Below are 23,434 nucleotides of genomic sequence, written 5' to 3' on the forward strand. Positions count from 1 at the left end.
CATGTACTACAGACCGACTTCAACCACTAAACTTGACAATAAATAAAAATTACAAATAAGAATTAAAATCACACTTCCACAACTGGTATGCTAAATAAATCATGCAGGCCATCATGAAAAAGAAAAATATTACTGGTGACGGAATAGGAAGATGGTACTGGTTACAATCAGTGCACTATTAGCAAACCATGCAATCTCTTTAATGAAACCAATTCAAGCTGAATCGATAACTGCAGCTCACAAGACAATGAGTAAAAGATCAGACCAAATTATTAAAGGTTATGAGAAATGTGAAACTGTTTAATTCCACATTTTGGGGATTCTTCACTTGACAAGCATTTGTGTGCACCATGAGAGAGGTTAAACTCAATGTTGATACAGTGGCTTTCTCTTAAATCAGTGAAGAGTGAGCTTCAATACTTGGCCGTAATTAGTGTATATACATTGTTTTCAATAATAACTGTGATTCAAGCAAAGTTCTGTTATTTTACAAGCTTGTTATTTTTTTGGATTAAAAATACATGGATAAAATGAAATCTGCTTTCAGGAGGATTCAAATTTTTCAGCAACAGTTGTACTTAAATGAAGAATCGATTTGAATAAGTATTAAGTCTAATTTTTATATACTAGTATTTTTTTTATTATTCTTTCTTACAATTTCACTATTTCTAGTGTGTGAATATCTTATACTTGTTCTCAATTATTTCTATCCTTATTTATCTCGCATATTTAAGTCAGTCTGTGGAAATTACAGCTACTGGATACCTAATCGCTACATGTGCACTGAAGCTTTATAATTCTTTCTTGAACAGGTTAAAATTAAAGAAACACACATACAAGGTAATATTTAATTACCAGATGACGGCACTTAGGTCAATTTATCAAATACTGGGTAGCTTTGTTAGGAATGAAAGAAAGCAGGAGGGAGGGGTCATCATGATGAGGCTAATTTTTTGTTAGGTCTTTAAATTTGTGATTTGGGGCAACAATGAAAACCATGAAAACTGATCCCTCATGAAAATTTCTGATTCTACAGTATTTGATATTTGAGTTATATCATTGTCATTTAGGACAAACAAAACCTTAGGATGAATGTGTGTATGTGTAAAGTTCCATGTCACTTCTCCAAGTAGTTTAGGAGGAGCAAAGATGGACAACAGCCCATTTCATAAGATCTTCTGGTGTATGACCAGTACAGCTACAAAAATCATCAAAAAGGTTTGGAGTACAGAATATGCATTCTAATTTGACACCATCACTGGGGATAAAACATGAACAAGTGTGACATGCATCATTAAAACAAATGAATTAAGCCCCATGGATTGTATACAAATGAATTACCTCTAATGATCATTAAAGTTCAATAATTACATTTGACAATCTGTGTAAAGTATTTCCTCTGTGTAACTTGAGGTAAAGAAAAAAACCCACCTAGGATAAAATCCTCCAAGCAGAATGAAAGACAAGACATAATTGCATCTCCCAGTCTAAGTTTAGCCCTCTTTAAACATTTTAAACCACCACAAATATACATCTTTGTCACCTTTGGCCCTTAAAAGTTTTATATCAGCTTCCATTTAGTAAGTAAAAGTATAGTGTGTGGGTTAATTTTTAACAGACAAGGAGATTAAGATGTCTGATGATCATTTGGACGAAAACACTAATTGCATGTGCTTTGCCACCTTGCTTTCATAAGTACTGAGTTTCTTGTATTCTACCATTATTGTAATATTTTGGGAAGTACTTAAAAAGTTAAGCCATAATTTTATTGGCTAAACATGAAATTCCATAATTAAATATGAGGTATACTGGTGATATGTCACATGTCTTCTTTTTCCACCTTGTGTGTTAAGTTCTTAAAAGATGAGCCATCTTTTAATTGGTTCAACACAAAATTACATAAATAAATATGATGTATACTGCTGATGTCACCTTGCTTATTTTTCCGTTTCAAAATAGGCCAGTATATTTGTGATGGTTTGAAAAGTTTAAAAACTTAGATTGGGGGAAGGGATAATGTCCAATTTTTCATTTTGCTTAGGGGATTTTGCCCAAGGGCGGTTTTGTCCTAGAGGATTTTGTCTTACACCCAATTAACTTTCATAAGCTAGTTGACTAATTAGAATATGGCTAAAAGAAAAATTCAGTAGTGTTCGCCATGACAAGTTGAGATTTTCTATAAATTTTTAAAGAAGAATACCTTAAACTAGCATGCAGTAAAGAAGGATTTGAAAATAAATTTATCTCTCTAAGGAAAATGATAGCTTGACAAAAACATGAATAATACAGAGCAATCATTGTCTCTTGATGTGACTGTCAATATTTTGTGTGGATTGTGTGGACCCTCCTATCCTATCAGAATAACAAATGAAGTAAAAAAATATAATGTATATATTAAACATGTATCCTTCATTTAAATAAAATCTCAACTAAAATAAATAATAAATATAAAAAGTTAATCTGATTCAATTGATTGTATTGCTGGGAGTATGTTGCAAAATGCTTGGTACAGAAATACAAAAAAGTTTATCATCAAAAGTAAAATTACAAGAAACAAGTTGCACAAGTGGACTCGTTGCTGCTCACATGACTTCCATAACTTAACAGCTGACCATTTCATTATTATGCAATCTCATGTAGTATTGGAGAACATAACCCCAAGTAATTTACCTCCAAAACTTTATACATGTATCAAGTTGGCTGTACCTATTTTGCCATAGTCTGATACAAAAATGATTTCAAAAGATAAAAGCACAATTAATGTTCATAGTCTCTTACTCCTAATCTAACTCATTCAAGATTGTTATCAATAAATGTATTTACCCAGTTGGAATGAAACTGGATGAAAAATATAGTCTCCAGATCTAGTGAGGTATACAAGCTTGGCCAATCAGATGCAAGATCATATCTTTAATAGGTGCAGACCTCCTGTATAATGTAAAACATCTAATACAATGATATTTTAAGCTTAATTACCAAACTGGAGCAAATTCTGATTTAGTTTTGGTGCCCAGAGCAGTTGCAAGATCAAACACAAGGTGCAGCCCAAGGCAGTTAAGTGTTGTTGTTGTTCTTGTTCTAGGGTTTAATGTCATTTTTCAGCACAAGATAGGCTATACATGGCAGCCAGTATAAATGGTGGAGGAAGAACCCCGAAAACCCCCAGAAAGAACCACCAACCGACGAGAAGCTACTGATAAGCTTCATCACATACCTACAATGGCTGAACCTGAGACTTGAACCCACGCAGAGAGAGGTGAGATGGCAATGATCCGTAATGATGAGCGCTTTAGACCACTCAGCCACTTGGGGTCCCTCAGTGAAGTGCAAAACATGGGACATAATGACATGTCATCGAAATGATGGAATATCAATCATAAAGATGGATCCCAATTTTCAACATTCTAGATAGGTCATAGTATGCTAAAGACCAATATAAACATGAGTCAAATGCCAAAACTTAAAATGAAGTCAAGAAAATGCTAAATACAGGTCACATTAACTTTTTTTTGGTATGGGTATAGTACTAAAAGAAATGTAAACAAGCATCTAGTTTAATGATAAAGCCATGAACTGTAACAAATGACTTGAAAACTGCTCATAATTCAACTTTTACTTGGCACTACAAGGGAAACTGAAAGTGCAGTCTGCATGGATTTCTGTGTTCTTACTCTAGTAAACCCCTGCCCTGCAGTTGTAACTTGGAAACCATTCAAAATCTGAACCCAAAGGAACCGTGCTCAGTGACACATGACCAGATGGTTGTAGATTCAAGTCTCACTATCTAAGTATACCATATTTCTCAGAATTATTTTGTTTTAAGCCAATGGGTCTTTATTGCTCTTTGTAATTAAATTTGTAGTAGTTTCATGAAACGGAGAACAGCATATTATACTAATAAATGTTTTATTAAAAGCTACAAAATTGGAAACATACATTTAAAATAATTTGTGAATAACTACACTGAGGACATCAATACATATTTATAACAACAAATATTTCAGGCAATTTAATATTAAGAGCTGTCAAACTCTATTGGACCAAACTTATTAAATTTGCTTAAAATATTAAAGAGAAATAAATTAGGTCATTTTTAAAAATAATTCTTTGCAAATAAATACACTTCTAAGTGTTTAAAACAACACACAAACATCCTTTTAAAGCAATATCTTTTTCTGGCATGTAATTATATAATTATGCAATGAATTTTGCTACTGAGATATATTTATTGGGACACTTCAGTTCTTCATCCTGGACTGAATTAATTCTAAATTCCTGTGCAGACTCTATTCCTTTGTAAGTAAATTATTGATTTGCATCAGATGCTGAACATTTCATGTTTGGTTGGGTTAAGCCTGCCTTTATGGTATTTGCCTAGTGGCTTTGCTTTTTCTTTGGCATCTAAAGTGTCACGCCACTGGATAAAACATGGCAGCCAACACAGCCTTGGTCTGGGAACCAACCCTGATACTCTTGTGTAGAAGTCCAGCAAATTATTCATTGGTCTTCTTCATGCTTCTCTTATAAATATACTTTTATTATGAAGCTATTATGAACTTACAGTGTTAATTATAACTATTTTATATTTTTTAGTTTAAATTAAACACTATTTCTAATAATTCTGAACATGTGTCATTCTGTTATTTTATATCACTTGTTCTTTTACAATTTAGGCATCTATTCTAAAAATAATTTCTGCAAGGGGAAGGACTCTGCATAACTCCACACCTGTGATTCTAATAGTCTTTATCATAGGTTGCTTCCCTCATACAAGAAATATGGGTGAGTAAGATGCCTTCTGGTGAAATTTCGTCTAGAACTGTTGACTGCAAATGTTATGAAAGCAATAGTTTAAGGTTGCTCTCGCTTTTCTTTCTTCATCCATATCTGACAGCACACCAGCATTATTCATCCAATACTGAAAGGCACCAATACCAAGACAGTTGTGTTAAAAAGGTTGGTGAAATGCTGTTCAGCAATTTTTGAGACTGTTGTCTAAATGCTGATCCATCTGTACTGATGGCAGCCATATTTGATGGCAGAACACCATCATATGCATAAATTAAAAAGACACTGTCAAATTTTATCGAAAGTCTGTTAAGCGGTGTTTTATAATAAGCTGGTAAAGGTACAGCAGCCATATCGGATAGGATTTTCCACTTTTAGTAATGGTGGCCATATCTGATAGTGAATTGCATTTAGATCAAAATTTAAAGCCCTAATTATCAGAATGCTGTCAAATCTTACAAATTTCTTCTGTGCAGTTTTTGAGAATAATTCATTTCAAGGTTTTTATGTTTTCTACGTTTTAGGAATGGTAACCATATCTGAATGTGGAACAACATCGCCTGAATTAATCTGAAAGATCTTCATGCAAGGACGCTTTCTTTCAAATTTGGTCAAATTCTGTTGACTGATTCTTGTGAAGAAATTTGTTAAAAATAATGGTGAATAACCAATATATATTGGTTGAAAGGCCATACCATAAGCTCCATTGGTCTTATGGCTAAAAATCAACATGATATTAAAATCGGTTCATAAATGTCCTTAAAGATTAGGGGTCCTTGGTATGAAGGTGTCTGTGCTGACAGATTTAACTGATTGACTTTAGAGAGATTTTTTGGCATTAAAACTGAGCTCACATCCTGTACTTAGTGGTTAAATATATGTATCAATTGAGTCTATTAAATTATATTGATTCTTATTACTTCCCGGCAATTTGAAAGAACTGTTTTGTTTAACCAAGAAATAACAAAAATGTCCATATTATAGTAAAATGCAATAAGAGTGCCGTAAATGATACATAAGTCAATGCTGTCTTTTATAATAGTCCTCTATGTTGATAATGGACACCTTTTGTTCTTTAAATCACAGCAAAGATTGACCTTTGACCCACTGACCTCAAAATTGATAGGCTTCTTCTTTACCCCAAGTGCATGCCATCCACAAAGTTTGGTATGGACAAGTGATAAAGAACTAATGTTATTGTTCAGATAACAGTGTTGTTCTTTCAGGCAGCAACCTGACCTTTGACCTTTTGTGCCCAAAACTGATAGTGTTCTACTTTACCCCAAGTGCACGCCATCCACAAAGTTTGGTATGGACAAGTGATGAAGAACTAATGTTACTGTCTAAACACCAGTGTTGTTATTTCAGGCAGCAACCCTGACCATTGACCTTTTGAGCCCAAACTGATAGGGTTCTACCTTTCCATAAGTGTATGCCATCCATAATAATTGATGACAACAGAATTTGAAGAAAACTAGTTATTATGTTTAAACCATTTTGTTTCTTTCAATGACAATGATCGCAACCTTTGGACCCCAAAAGAGATTTTGCCAATAGCGCAATTTATGCAGAAACCACTCTTTTTGTTTCAGTCTTGCCTCCTTACATTAACTGCATGATATCCACAATGTTTTGCAATTGTTGATGGTGGGAAGCTCAAATTATTATGCAGAAACCATTCACAATGACCTTGCTTTTTGCACTCTTGACCCTGCAACTGACAGAGTTCTTCCTTATACCAAACGCAAACCATCCACGAAATTTGTTCGCTGTAAATGGTGGACAACTTGAGTTATTGTGCAGTAACAAAATTGGTGACAGATGGATGGATGGACAACATCATAACGTAATATGACAAGGATTCAAAGATTTAAGCATGTGCTTTTAAACTTGATGAAAAGTTACACGGACTTGTCTCTAGTTATTTTAAAGATCTACTTTTATGCTTGAATAACATGCCATACATACTTGCCTAGAAGTTTGGGCCAACTGCAAACAATACAAACCCAGATCTGCTGTTGCATAATGCACATGAAGATCAGGGTCTATGTATTTGTTCTACTTATTCTTAACAAATTGCATAGATCCAGATCTTCCAGAACATTATGCGATGGCAGATCTAGGTCTATGCAGTTTGCTGTTGGATCTGACTCACAAACAAGTATGTAATGTACAACTCTGTGAAGGAACTATTTTCTTTTTAGTACACATCATTTCACATGATACCTAAATAATTTCTAATTATCTGAATGTACCTGACATAATGCAATGCCAAAGCTAAGATGCTGACATTATCTATGAAATAATTATGTTTTCAGAGGTTACCAATCAACTGATGAAAATTATTTTAAAAATGGATTTATCTACAGTTGGAAAATTTACAAACAAGTCCATTACAATTCTGAGGCCCAATGATCCCAATCTCAAAATATCATAATAATTATAAATGAACTTTAAGAGGAAAACTTGTGTTGTGCAATTGTTCTGAATTTCTTAGTGTTGCAAAGTTTTACTGTTGGAATTTTAGGATTCTGCAATATTTTAATTGTTTTATTTCATTTTCTCAAGGTTAACTTTTTGTGATTTATCACAAATATCAAAAAGTGAAAATTAAAATTCAGAAATTTTCTGAAAATATGGCATACTTTAAACAGTTGATGGGCACAAAACTGTTTCCATGATAATGTAAGAAGTCTTCATTATTAAAAAAATATATTTTACATCTCAGACTCTAATGACCAAAACAATGACAAGTGACATGCAATATGCACACGACTGGTAATGTCATTAAGTGCATGACTTGCATGTACATGCCCCTTTGCAATAAAAAAACATAAAATTCACACAATTTCCTGCATCTCTTGTTTTTCCATTTGATCCTGTCACCTATTAGGTGGTATAAAATCTGATTAAAATTGAGAAATCCAACATAATGGAGACCAATGGGGTCATGTTTTGTTGGCCTTGAGATTCATCAAGTTAGAGCTTTCACATTTATGAAAATGGAAACCTTTATTTGGTATCTATTGTAACTCTTGCTAACATAAAATGCAATGCATTATCTCATATGGTTACTAAAACTCTGTGGACAAGAAATTTCTAAGTTCGGCAGAATGTGAACCTTTGCCAGTACCTGTCAGATCAACTTATTATAGTAGATCTCAATTTTTAATCACATTGGTATATACATTTAGACCCCCAAAACATTGTTATAGTGAAAGCCTTACTCTGGTCTATTTGCTCTCTTTCCCAGTGCCCTCTATCTGCAGCTGATGAAAGTGGCTGATAATGCTGTGGATAGTTGGTGTTACCAGGGGATTGTCGATGGACCTCACCTGACTGTGGTATGGACAAGTTGTATCCCTGCCGAGGGGATTGTCCCCGATGGGCACCAGAGCTGTCAGGGGGATGGTTGTATCTTCAGTGGAAAAAAAAAAAGCAAGTAAATATATGTACTGGTACAATGGCAAAGATATATACTGTAAATGTGAAACTTTTTTTATCAGTACAACATGGATGTACTAATTGACATTTACAACATGGATGTACTAATTGACATGATGCAATTTACATGGAAAAGTCAACAAGACTACTGTGAATCACACATTACATGACCACCCCATGTTTAATAGTCCTCTATGTAGCTAAAAAAAATTGCAAAGAAAATGTTTTTCTTATTTCAGAGTGACCTTTGACCTTTAAGCCTAGTAAATGTGGTGGGCGAACAACTTAAGTTTTTGTGCCAAAATAATTTTTCATCTTTCAGTCAGTGATTTATAGCTTTGAAATTTTGACCCTGAAATCATTCGTGTAGAACAAGTTATTATGGAAACTGATTTCTTTCTTTCATTTAGTGACCTTGACTTGTGAGAATTTGAGCCAGAAATCAACAGGGTTATTAATTACCCCAAATGCAGGCCATCCACAAAGTTTGGAACTGTAGATTAGTGGTTCCCAACCCCCAGGTTGTGACCCAAATCAGGGTTAGAAGGATGTTCTGGACGGTCACCAGGTTTTTTCGTTTGAGAGTAGCAAAACTGAATCAAAATGTGGAAATGGGGTTGTGCAGCTCAGAAAAAAATATTTTTAGGGTCATGGCCAAAAAATGTTGGGAACCACTACTGTAGATGGTACATAACTTAAGTTACATGGAAACCAAATTCAGAAATGACAGACAGTCGAACAGATGGATATATAACATGATAACAAATTCTGTATTATGGTGGGCATATAAAAATAGACCTTAAAATTTTTGTAAATCTGTTGTCCAAAACTAGTGATCAAACTTAAACAGGGTCTTCTTAACATAAAGCCTCAAACCAAATTTGGTTTCAATGCATGATGAATTGAGTGGAAACAAAATTCTCATGCAACTGATTGGCTTGGTGCTTCATGACACAGCAACACAAGTAGGTTATTTAGCACTGAGAAAACTTGAGTAAAGTGCCTTGCCCAAGGTCACACCATGTCAGTCAACCCTGACTGATCCAAAGGTAAGATCAGAACCTGCATCCTTTTGGTCATGAGCCTGGCATGCCAACTGCTGAACCACTCTTGCTGTGGCCTCCATTTTGTTGCCCTTATGATATAAGCATTGGGACTACTGTACATTCCTCAGCCCATAGGGAAAGGAAACTTTTGTAGTAAATACATTTTAGTCTTAGCATAAGAGTTGTAAAAAAAAAGTTTTTGGGTCATTGTATTGTCTTGAATTAGACCTACTGTCATATATACTTGCTTTTAAGTCAAGTCAAACTGCAAAAAAAAAAAAAAAAAGATCCTGATCTGCTGTAGCATAATGCATTACTCCTAACAAAATGCACAGACCCACACATACCAGTGCTTTATGTGACAGCAGATCTGGGTCTGTGCAGTTTGCAGTTGTACCCATCTTTTAAGCAAGCATATGTGGTATTTAAGCTTGCCTATATGTCAGGTCCAAATACAAACTGCATAAACCCAGATCTGCCATTCATAATGCACTGGCAAGTCAGGGTCTCCATTGTTTGCAAATGGACCAGATTTATAAGCGGGTATATACAGTATATAACTTACACTAGTTTCATGATAAGTTGATCAAATTCATGCAAACATTATATATAAAGTTCACTAGTACTGATTATCATAATACCAAATTGCTCACAGAAGCACTGGACTTCTTGGATACTCTAAACTGGGAGCATTTATAACTTTGTTGTCTTGATAGATCAACTTAATTTAACACTGAAAAAAGGATTTTGAGATCACTGATGTATACTTAGAGACGTTAATAATGCAAAAGTTTCAACTTACCTGTCATCACTGCTTGTTGGTGGTGTATCTGTAATGACAGAAGGCCTGCCAGTTCCTTCAGTAATGCTGGGACGAGATGTTGGAACTTGGTATGAGCGCCCGAGGTCCATGTGTGAGTGAATGCCAGAACTTTGGGCAAGTGATGCTCTAGGACCCATCATCCAAGAGTTCTTCTCATCCCTTGGGGATGTGGTGTTGTGTGGCTGGGAGGGGCGTGGGGATACCCTGCTACTGCCGATCATTCTGCTGTCTCCCTGCTGTACCATTTGGTTCTGTCCAAGCACCATCCCAGAGGATGTGACAAATGATGGGTGCATGGTGTGAACCAATCTAGGATCCGCAACCTGTGGTGGGTACACCTTCTGTGTTGGAGTAGCCCCCATTTCTTTTCCTCTTGGAGAGTTTCGTTGGTCTTTTTCTGTGGGTGAGGTCTGAATCCTCATTTGTCTGGCAGTGACAAAGTCATTAATTATGGTCTGCTTGGTGCTACTGTTGCTGTAGGACTCAGCTGGGTTGTATGCGTACTGGGAATAGTGCCCTGATGGGCCAGAAACAGATGTTGCTTGAGATATGCGTAGCTGCTGATGTTGCTGTTCAGCTATTCTCTTTTGCTCTGCCAATATCTGCTGCTCATACATCTGTGCATGCCCTCCAGGGGGAATCTGACCAGGCTCCAGCATTCTCATATAGGGCACTCTCACAGCCATCCCTTCAGGGCTCATCTGTAGACCTCTTCCTGCCCCATGTGCATCCCTCACTGGGGTTCCCTGGGTGATAGAACCATGAAATTGGAGTCGAGGGCCATGTGTTGATTCATATGCTTGTCTAGCTATAGATGATGGTGCTGATGTTGTGGAAGGATGACTCACTGGTGTTCCATGAGTGATGGATCCTGATGGAGGAGGTAAATGGGGTCCTCCAGGTGGTGACCTAGAATGTTTGGGTGATGAGCCTCTGCTTATCAGGGGTGGAGGGCCAGGTATCCCAACCTTGGGGCCAAGCTGCCGTGACTGTGGATCCCCTTGTGTCATTATACTGTATGGGGAAGTGGATGGAGTGCTGACTCTTATTGCCGGGGACTGTCGATCTCCTGTTCCAGAATATATGTGCATTTGTTTGTCATGCCCTTCTGGGGTGCGACTCTTTAAAGCCAATGCATCACCTGTACCATACAAAGTAGGTCTATGGGAGTGAGCTGGGGGAGGGGTCACAATTGTTCCCATTTTGCTCATGTTCTGTGCCTCTTCCATCTGTCTGGTAAATGAGTCACCAGATTTGGGCTGACTATGGAAATCTCTGGGATCTCCCTTGTATCCATGTGGACCTTTATCTAGATCCTGAGATCTACGTGACAGATCCTGCACTTCATACTCTTGATTTGGTCTGCTAACGGCAAGATCCCGAGCCTCAGGTCCCCGTGTTCCTGTCAGGTATGGTGAGCCTCTCTGGTAATCTGCAGGATAAGGAGAGGCATGGGATGGCTCTCTTTTCCGCAGATCTTGTGGTAAAAACTGTGAGGATACAGGTCCGCCTGATCGTCCTGAGTATAAAGTCTCTGAAGTACCAGCACCTAAAATATAGTATCAAAATGTCCATAGATAATAATTGGTATTTCTCAAACAAAGATGCTGGTCATTACCTACATGCTGAACCCACCCACAAGCTTTTGGTAAACTGGTGTTGTAAGTTCAGTATGTATCCACATACCAAGTAACAAGGGGGCCCCGAGTGGCCAAGTGGTCTAAAGTGCTCTCCGTTACAGATCACTGCCATCTCACCTCTGTCTGTGTGGGTTCGAGTCTTGGATTCGGCTCATGTGGGCATGTGAGAAAGCTTGCCAGTAGCTTCTCATGGGTCGGTGGTTCTTTCCGGGATTTTCCTGGGTTCTTCCTCCACCATTAATACTGGCCACCATATATAGCCTATCATGTGCTGAAAAATGGCGTTAAACCCTACAACAACAACAATACCAAGTAACATGAATCTGTGGTCAAGTGTGCTTGAGAAACTAACCTCATCAACATGAGGCTCAAGTGGGTCTGATATTGCTTAGAAGGATTAGAAGACTTAACATATGACCATTTCATTAAGCAAACTCGTGTAGTTTTTTAAGAACAAAACCTATGCAAACTATCTCCATGACTATGTATTATATTGAGATTAGTCATTTAACTAAAATGGAATATAAATTCCAAAGATAAAGCAGATATAATGTGCATCTTGCTCATTATCTAAGTCAGTCAAGCTTCTTTAAAAGATGAGTGTGCAGATGAAGCCTTACTTAGTGGACTACAGAGCCAAATGGCTGTCAAAGGAATTTAAATTATTATTCATGGGCTGTTTTCTCCATTTAGAAATAATTATCTGCAAATAAAATATTTAAATTTAGACCTTTTTAAATGAGAAAATTGTCCTATTGGAGGAAAATCAACATTAAAAAAATGCACCACCAAAACAAACCCATTTACTGGCAAACAAATATCAATAAATGTAAAGAAATTCGGATGCATTCATGTTAACAGTAGTTTTACACTGTCTCTACCATCAATCTTCTAATCATGTAATTCCTCAGTTCTCTTTATTCACTCGCCACTTGCAATACATTCTTATAATAGATACTCAAGATGTAATGATTCAATGGTTTTTAATTTAATGTAACAGCTATTTATTTTATCAACTTTGTTACTTGCTATATTTCTATTTTATTCTTTTCCCTCATTTAATTTCAATGTCTGAGTTGAACTATTTTGCAATTTTATTTATAAACTGTTATACAGAAATGTATGTATTTTGTATTCAAAATTTTTAAAAAATCTGGTTTGCATTTTATATGCATGGGGAAGTGCTCTGTGTAATACCAAGCCATTTTTCCCAATAGTCAAAATCAAGAGTTACTCATGTTGCTTTCATCTGGTGAAAGGAAAATGTTAAAAAAGAAATTATTTACGTAGAATATACATTGAAGTGCTGAACTTTATTAAAATACACAAATCTTGCTCATAATAAAGCTCACTAGAGATCGTGATCATCTGAGCCTCTTATTAAACTAATACATCTCACCAGAAATACTGTCTATACCCACTTATAAGTCGAAATACTGTCTATACCCACTTATAAGTCAAACTACTGTCTATACCCACTTATAAGTCGAAATAGTCTATACCCACTTATAAGTCAAACTACTGTCTATACCCACTGATAAGTCGAAATACTGTCTATACCCACTTATAAGTCAAGCTACTGTCTATACCCACTTATAAGTCAAACTACTGTCTATACCCACTTATTAAGTCGAAATACTGTCTATACCCACTAAGTCAAGCTACTGTCTATACCCACTTATAAGTCAAACTACTGTCTATACCCACTTATAAGTCAAACTACTGTCTATACCCACTTATTAAGTCGAAATACTGTCTATACTCACTAATAAGTCAAACTACTGTCTATACCCACTGATAAGTCGAAATACTGTCTATACCCACTTATAAGTCAAGCTACTGTCTATACCCACTTATAAGTCAAACTACTGTCTATACCCACTTATTAAGTCGAACTACTGTCTATACCCACTTATTAAGTCGAAATACTGTCTATACCAACTTATAAGTCAAACTACTATCTATACCCACTTATAAGTCAAACTAATGTCTGTACCCACTTAATAAGTCGAAATACTATCTATACCCACTATTAAGTCAAACTACTGTCTATACCCACTTATAAGTCGAAATATAGTCTATACCCACTTATAAGTCAAAATACTGTCTATACCCACTTATAAGTCGAAATAATGTCTATACCCAGTGATAAGTCGAAATATAGTCTATACCCACTTATAAGTCAAAATACTGTCTATACCCACTTATAACTCAAGCTACTGTCTATACCCACTTATAAGTCAAACTACTGTCTATACCCACTTATTAAGTCAAACTACTGTCTATACCCACTTATTAAGTCGAAATACTGTCTATACCCACTTATAAGTCAAACTACTATCTATACCCACTTATAAGTCAAACTACTGTCTGTACCCACTTATTAAGTCGAAATACTATCTATACCCACTAATAAGTCAAACTACTGTCTATACCCACTTATTAAGTCGAAATACTGTCTATACCCACTTATAAGTCAAACTACTATCTATACCCACTTATAAGTCAAACTACTGTCTGTACCCACTTATTAAGTCGAAATACTATCTATACCCACTAATAAGTCAAACTACTGTCTATACCCACTTATTAAGTCGAAATACTGTCTATACCCACTTATAAGTCAAACTACTATCTATACCCACTTATAAGTCAAACTACTGTCTGTACCCACTTATTAAGTCGAAATACTATCTATACCCACTAATAAGTCAAACTACTGTCTATACCCACTTATTAAGTCGAAATACTGTCTATACCCACTAAGTCAAGCTACTGTCTATACCCACTTATAAGTCAAACTACTGTCTATACCCACTTATAAGTCAAACTACTGTCTATACCCACTTATTAAGTCAAAATACTGTCTATACTCACTAATAAGTCAAACTACTGTCTATACCCACTGATAAGTCGAAATACTGTCTATACCCACTTATAAGTCAAGCTACTGTCTATACCCACTTATAAGTCAAACTACTGTCTATACCCACTTATTAAGTCGAACTACTGTCTATACCCACTTATTAAGTCGAAATACTGTCTATACCAACTTATAAGTCAAACTACTATCTATACCCACTTATAAGTCAAACTACTGTCTGTACCCACTTATTAAGTCGAAATACTATCTATACCCACTATTAAGTCAAACTACTGTCTATACCCACTTATAAGTCGAAATATAGTCTATACCCACTTATAAGTCAAAATACTGTCTATACCCACTTATAAGTCGAAATAATGTCTATACCCAGTGATAAGTCGAAATATAGTCTATACCCACTTATACGTCAAACTACTATCTATACCCACTTATAAGTCAAACTACTGTCTGTACCCACTTATTAAGTCGAAATACTATCTATACCCACTAATAAGTCAAACTACTGTCTATACCCACTTATTAAGTCGAAATACTGTCTATACCCACTTATAAGTCAAACTACTATCTATACCCACTTATAAGTCAAACTACTGTCTGTACCCACTTATTAAGTCGAAATACTATCTATACCCACTAATAAGTCAAACTACTGTCTATACCCACTTATAAGTCGAAATAGTCTATACCCACTTATAAGTCATACTAGTCTATACCCACTTATAAGTCAAACTACTGTCTATACCCACTTATTAAGTCGAAATACTGTCTATACCCACTAAGTCAAGCTACTGTCTATACCCACTTATAAGTCAAACTACTGTCTATACCCACTTATAAGTCAAACTACTGTCTATACCCACTTATTAAGTCGAAATACTGTCTATACCCACTAATAAGTCAAACTACTGTCTATACCCACTGATAAGTCGAAATACTGTCTATACTCACTTATAAGTCGAAATAATGTCTATACCCACTTATAAGTTACTGTCTATACTCACTAATAAGTCAAGCTACTGTCTATACCCACTTATAAGTCAAACTACTGTCTATACCCACTTAAGTCAAACTACTGTCTATACCCACTTATTAAGTCAAAATACTGTCTATACCCACTTATAAGTCAAACTACTATCTATACCCACTTATAAGTCAAACAACTGTCTGTACCCACTTATTAAGTCAAAATACTGTCTATACCCACTAATAAGTCAAACTACTGTCTATACCCAGTTATAAGTCGAAATATAGTCTATACCCACTTATAAGTCGAAATAATGTCTATACCCACTTAAAAGTCAAAATACTGTCTATACCCACTTATTAAGTTGAAATAATGTCTATACCCACTTATAAGTCGAAATACTGTCTATACTCACTTATAAGTCAAACTACTGTCTATGCCCACTTCAAAGTCAAAATACTGTCTATACCTACTTATAAGTCAAACTACAAACAACAAAGATCTTGATCTGCTGTCACATAACAAGCCCAGCCAATCAGATGAAAGATGACTGTGAGGACCTGCCTAATTAATGAATTTGTTCAAGATCTTTATGTTACAAGTGTATACTAGTGTTCCAAGTTTAATTAAAACTAAATCAGAAATACAAACTCCAGCGGGTCTAACAAGCTCAGCTAATTGGATGCAAGATCACCTTACTAAAATGCACAGAACTTACTCTTTAGTCAACTTTTCTGAGCACCAGAAGATACAAGCACTAATTCTAGTTTGATGAAAATCTAATTAGAAATATGGACTACAAAGTAGTAACAAGCTCAGCCAATCAGAGGAAAGATCTCAATAATACATGTTGATCTCATTATTTAACTCTTGTGAGATTCTGATGATATAAAAAATTATGTATTCAAAGTTTGATTAAAACTGGTCAGAAATGTTGACTCCTGAGTGGTAACATGCAATTGCCGATGAACAGACTGATGACAGACAACACAACAAATGACTGATACAGGACCATACCATAAACTCAAGTGGCCTTTGTACCGAGGTTAAATCTATAGTGTGGATGGATGGATGGATGCATGGATGGATAGATGGATGGAGTTAATGGATGAACAAACACATGGCTGCCAAAGTGCTTACTATTTACAGCTACTGGTCCCCCCCATTACTATTTACAGCTACTGGTCTCCCCCACATTACTATTTACAGCTACTGGTCCCCCCATTACTATTTACAGCTACTGGTCCCACCCCCCCAAAAAAATATGATAGTTCCTTGTAAAACTGTCTTCTTGTAAAACTGTCTTCTCTGAGAACCCCGCTATAATAAACCCACCCTATCTATGACTTTTTAAGAATGTAAAACAAAAATGCCAAATGTTAAAGCTGGCGATAATGCCACCATGACCTACAGAAAATGATACATGTTTAACCTTATATGCTGAAACAGGCAAGACTAATCTTGTACTCATCAAATAAAATCACTTGTATTACAGAATTTGGATTGTCTAAAAGAACTGCAGCACAATGATTACTATACAATGCCACTAAAGAACTGCACAAAACCTTTAATAATTGCAGGATTAAAATGCTGGGATAGTTAACAAAACATGCACCCTGCAGAATTTTTTTTCTCCAAATGATGTGGTGAAGTGTTGGAAATTCATCTTATTTAAACACTTATCAAATGGAAGTAACTCTTGTAAATGTCATATAATACTAGAAATAAAAATAATTTAAGGTCTTATAAATCACAGAAATGCTTAGCAAAGTTATGCTGCTGAAATCAATGTACAAAGGATGGAAAATCAGGGGCCATAATTCACCAAAATTATCTGTAAATGATTTGTACACTACTAGAAACTGGATTTATTCAAGCCCTCATCATACCAAGGAAATCTCATTAAAATCTAACAATACCCAGTCAAGTTATCAAACTGATGATGAATGGACTATATGGAAGGGCAGAATGATGGATGGACTAGACAGAAAGACAGAAAGACAGAATGACAGATCAACAGACAGAAGAACAATAAGATTACTATAGGGCTCCAATAACTCTGTCCAGTGGGGCCCTAACAATATTTCTGTGGGAACCAGTGTCTGACCTGTATATGTATGTGATGTTCTCCTTTATCTGAATTATAAAAATTTAATATTGTTGGTGATGCCAATGATGCTTTACACATCAATTTCTTCATGCTGATGCAGGCAATACAAAACACCTAGCACATGTATGTGTAATAAGTGTCAGGACATGCTCTGTCATTATACTGTACGTGTTTACTACTCTTTGCATAGTCAAATTTTGACAATATAATCTCCATGGTTCATTGGGATTGGTGGTCAACCAAACTTTTTTCACTCTTCCCATTCATGCAAGATGACTTAATTTCAATGATTTGAGACTCCCTATTTGTTGATCCATCTTTTATTTCATTAAGTAAAATACTTTATCAATGAGGTTAATATACATATATATAAATTATGATACATTATTATGGAATATTTTCGACCACTTCTGACCTCTTTTAGAGAGAAGGCAATTTCTAATGGTTTAGAATTTATACATACGCTGACGTTGTTCAGGTGCAGCTTCAGTTGGTCTGTCATTGTTTTGACTGAGGTTTCTCTCAATAGCAGTGTGAATAAGATCCCGCACACATGTGGCTTTGGAAAGCTTCTTATCGGCTGCTTGAAATGTGTTCATCTGGGGCTGAGGAGATAAGTTCCTAGGACCTGGGTAACAAATAAGATTGGGTCACATTTTTACAAGCCATGGTTTCTATGGCACTTAAATCTTCTTACAAATCTTTTGCATACGATGGGCATTTACCCTATATACTCATGTATGAACCTGTCTGCATATAAGCTGACCCCCAAACTGAACAGTAATAGAATCTAAAAAGTGTTTGACCCATGTATAAGACGACCCTCAACTCCGAGACATCTCAATATGCACGAGGTAAGTTCTAAATGCATTTATTTAGGCAAACCTGTATTGAAAAAATTACATGTATACTTATCTCAAGGTTGGTGTGCATGATTATTAAAAAGAAATGGTATCAACTTGTTTGAAAAGTAATTTGATTAATTTTCAGTCTTCTTATTGTTTCTGCCTAATTTAGCTTTGTGTATAATTTGATCGAACGATGACAAGAATTTAGCGATCACGACCTGATGTAACACTACCTCTCCCTTTTGACTAGATTATTGTTTGTTTACGCATTATTGCACTGGACATTTTATATCACTGCACTGGTAATTACGTTTTTACTTTGCTTTGAAATAGTAAAAGCCTAACTCATTAAAACGTAATCCCAGCATGACAACACAATAAACAACAATATGGTTTGATTCAATGGTCGCAGTAAGGCTAATGAACATATTTACATAATGGCGCCACCGCATGTACATTGCAGGTTTCATTACATGCTGGAGTTGCGCTAAACTTTAATGATATCTCCAAAATACAATAATGAAGTTTCAGAAATAATGCTTCAAAAACTTTTGCTAATACCATGCAAGCCGAGTTGTAGTTTGCTTTGATGTAAGTGACCTTACATCATAACTGTCAATTTTCACACTGGCAGAACAAAAAAAACTCCCGATTTTTTCGGATCCCAATTTCATAATATCTTCCGATTTTTGTAGAGAACTCCTGATTATTACATTATGTCTTCGGCTGTCATTTCTTCTAAACAAGAAAAGTCCTACATGTTCTGTTGTATCACCTGTGAATTATTGCTGTGACGAAACAATTACTTTACTAGAAAGAAGCCGCTTCCTCATTAAATAAAATGTTAAGTTTAAACATTATTTATGTAAATTAATGATTTTTGTTACCTCTACAACAATATAAAAACCAAACAAAAAAAAAACAGAACAAAAAAATCAACAACAACAATAAAATCATCCACAATTAATTTCAATCCCAAGAATGATCACTACAAATGCTGTAACTCCATAAGCTATAGCGCCATTCCCAAGAAAGAAACTTACACACATGAACACCTGACATTTTTATACCGTATATACCAATATTAATTACCATAATTAAATTAGAAGCAGGAAAGAAAATACATACCACACAGCAAATATGTCCTCAAAAAACTAATTCAGAATACATGTTGTTTTAACAGAATAGTTGCATCGATAAGGTTTAACTTTTAAATTAGTCATGCTGGCTTTCTTGCTTGTTTATTTAAGACTAATCTTTAGCTATTGTGCAGTTTGGCCACAGCTCACAAGAATATGAAAATAGGGCACATCCTGGGGGGAAAATAGGGTGCATCACAGGGAAAAATGGAGAACCTTTTTGCAAATTGCACATACACTGGACCAGGAAGATTGATCAGTATTTAGTGAAAACAAGGCTTTAAAAATGCCATGAAAAACCTCCTGATTTTAGGCCCCAATCATTTTTTTTATTCAGTCTCCCTACTAGGCTTTTGAAAAGTTCATAGGTATGCCTTACACCTCGTTTTACAAAACTACGTTAATGCATGCTAATATTATGGAATACAAGACAATTACCCATCAATGTACTGGTAAAGTTGCTGGTCAAAATTCCTTTTTAACACAAGCCAGTTTCAGGGTTTTAATGATTAAATGACCTGTACTGCTGTCACAAAAGGAAAGACAAATTTGAAAACTGTCAACATAGGAGATGCCGAAACCTCAAGCTTTACGTTGTGTGGAAAGTTATGATGTTTGTTTAGCCAAAACACAAAACTAAAATTGATTGATGTTAATCTTAGTTGATCTATATGAGAATTTTAGCCTTTATTATTACCACTCCTCCTTAGCATGTAAATTATGCTGGTTATGTGCCTGGTACAATCAAACGCGCATACCTTTTTTATAATACTACCTCAATTTGTAGGATCAATTATATCATTAAAAATGAGTAACTTGTGAGCCGGTGATTTGATGTAAATGAAACAGCTATGAAGGACTATCTGAAATGTTATCTGGAAGAATGCAATTTGGTCAAAACCAAAGTACTGTACATTATAGTTCAGCCTGGTTTGCTGGATAAACTCAACTGGCCCACGAATTATGAAGTCTGTATTTACATTTATTTAATTTCTTGTTGGAGAAATCAGAAAATATGAACATGCAATATAATAACAAAATCAATCATAGTACCTTATAACAGTTTAATAATTGTCGGGTCACCAAAAGTTTTTTTTCTACATGTCTAAGTCTTAGGACATGGAAAAAATTATCTTTTCATGTCCCAAGATTTACAGCCATTATAGTAGTCAACTAAAAGACCTAAAAACTGTCAAGTTTAGACATTGGCCCACGGATAAGCTGATTCCTCTTCTTCCAGGCTTTATTTTTTCCCTAAATTATTCAGCTTATATACAAGTATATACGGTAAGTGTGGATTGCCAAGTCAGTCAAAATAGCTTACTTCTGACCAATCCAATTATTCAATTCATCTATTCAAAAAGCTTGTTCTGAACAGCACAGTATGGCCAACTATCATAAGAAATGGTGACTTACAAAGTGTATCTAGAAGCTATCTCGAGCAATTTCATTGGATGCAATTAACATACCCCCTCATATATAAATATAGCTGTAAATCAAATTTGCTCAGTGTATGCTGCGAGTACAAATGAAGGTGGTTGACTAAACAGAAACTTTGCAAACAACAAAGACCCTGATCTGCCATTACACAATGTACATCAGGGTCTATGCTGTTTTTTCTACCAATTACTCCTACCAAAATGCATATAGCCAGATCTGCAAGTGCAATATGCAATGGCAGACCCGAGTCTACTCAGTCGGCAGTATGATCCATTAAAAGCGAGTATAATTAATCAGTTACTATTTTTATTAAGATATTGCTCCTATTTTGGTTGTTTAAGGGATATTAAAAACAATAGCAACCTTTGTAGACAGACTGTGCTGTTGTGGATTTAACGCCATTTCTCTGTTATCAATAGGCTGTCTGTACATGGCAGTCAGTGTAATTGATGGAGTACAAACCTGGGACAACCCTGGTAAGAACCACCAACCCACGGGAAACTACTGGCAAGCTTTCTTGTATACCCACATTGTTTGAGCCTGAGACTCAATCACACAAAGGTGAGATGGCAGTGACAAGTAAAAGCGAGAGCTTAGACCAGTCAGCCATGCAGAGTAGGGGTTATCTTGCAAGTGAGGTAAGGGGTAATGTTTGGAATTCAAGATGTTTTTAAGGTACATAAAATATTGTCAATTCAAATATTTTTGCCTTTTCATGCCACTATTCCCGTTCAGAAATGCCTATATGGTATGCACTGTGTTTATCTGTTTCATGACAGTATTCATTACACAAAAGAGTAATCATCCTCATCCCCCCCCACCAGTGGCCACCTCCTCTACATGGACAGTTATCTCAGTAACCCTCATAGGTAGCCACCCCTTTAATATGGCCAGCATTTTAGGCAAAAAATGTCCAATATATTCCTCACAAGTGGCCACATTTCATCTAAAGGTGTCCAGAACCAATATTTAATTCATATGGTAAGGTAAGAAGTTCAATTATCTCTAACCAATGTCTGTTTTCCAATGTTAGGTTTTGGGTTCTGACAGATGTGCTGTCTAAAGTATAGTTTAACATGTACCATTACAGTTAATATAATTATCTACAAATGCTGATATTTACAGGAAATGGGCTCAACAATGTTGTGATACGAGTTTTCAGCTTAACACAGCTGTTGATTCCTTCTCTTTGAAGATTATGATTGGAGGTAATTGTCAATATTGTAACATGGTTGCCACAGGCTAAATATAGGTTTTGTGGATTCACTCACACAAAGAACCTTGAGCAAAACAGGTTACTCCACAAGGACCAGGAAATCATGTTACATTACAGTATTACTTCCATTATCAACAAAGCATTTCATCTGCATATTAAACTGCAGTACAATTAGCAACCACTTGATTGAGCTTCAAGTCTGAAATGTATTCAGTGCCAAGTAACAATGAAGGTTATTTGAACTCCCTGTGATCTTGCTGCATAACTGACATGTGTTCATGTGCCTGTGATCTTGCTGCATAACTGACATGTGTTCATGTCCCTGTGATCTTGCTGCATAACTGACATGTGTTCATGTGCCTGTGATCTTGCTGCATAACTGACATGTGTTCATGTCCCTGTGATCTAGCTGCATAACTGACATGTGTTCATGTGCAGCCTTTTATATATTTAGACTATGATCAAAGTATTATTATCGAGCCCAAGCTCAGTCTTTACATAAGCACCTGCATGCAGAAGAAATGGAGCTGGATAATATTTACAAAGATAGTCAAGGATAAAAGATATAGTCAGATAATGAGCATGAATTCTTGGACTTGTGCCACATGACATTAGATAGTGACATTTATTGGATACTGTGAATCACAAAAATGTGAACTGAACTTTCATTGTTTATTTGTAAGACATGTGACTTTTAACTGAATTTATGGATTTTTCATAAAAATAGATTTAAAATGGCAAACATCATGGATTTTAATGAATTTTATGACATGAAGATTGATAAATATTTATTTGTGACATATTTCACTCAATAATATAAATGTACTGGTTTTGTCTTTATTTTTCCTATCTCTCTATCCAGTTTGGCTAGTTTATTTTTTTCAAAATGCAACTCTGACTCACTGATGAAGTCACCCCTTCAGATTAATCCGACTTGCAAAATACACCCCCTGACTTATGTACACCCTCTGACTTGTATACACCCCCTGACTTATTTATACACTGTGACATATTTATACACTGTGACTTATTTATACACTGTGACTTATATATACACTTTGACATATATACACTGTGACTTATATATAC

At 35.6% G+C, this 23,434-nt stretch overlaps 1 protein-coding gene across 4 annotated transcripts in view; it reads right to left on the reverse strand.

Moving 5' to 3' along the window:
- LOC149775373 (uncharacterized) overlaps nucleotides 1-23,434 on the reverse strand; it is a 222,416-nt gene that overhangs the window by 32,894 nt on the left and 166,088 nt on the right. For all 4 annotated transcript variants that reach the window (XM_089943284.1, XM_089943282.1, XM_089943281.1 and 1 more), the window contains 3 exons: nucleotides 18,166-18,330; nucleotides 10,081-11,650; nucleotides 8,016-8,206 (listed from right to left, as the gene is read on the reverse strand). In XM_089943284.1, coding sequence (XP_089799410.1) covers nucleotides 8,016-8,206; nucleotides 10,081-11,650; nucleotides 18,166-18,330 — 1,926 coding nt within the window. The remainder of the gene's footprint in view (nucleotides 1-8,015; nucleotides 8,207-10,080; nucleotides 11,651-18,165; nucleotides 18,331-23,434) is intronic.

This window comes from Sinohyriopsis cumingii, chromosome 19 (genome assembly GCF_028554795.1).
Source record: "Sinohyriopsis cumingii isolate HCF-2022 chromosome 19, ASM2855479v2, whole genome shotgun sequence".
In the NCBI taxonomy this organism is placed as follows: domain Eukaryota; kingdom Metazoa; phylum Mollusca; class Bivalvia; order Unionida; family Unionidae; genus Sinohyriopsis; species Sinohyriopsis cumingii.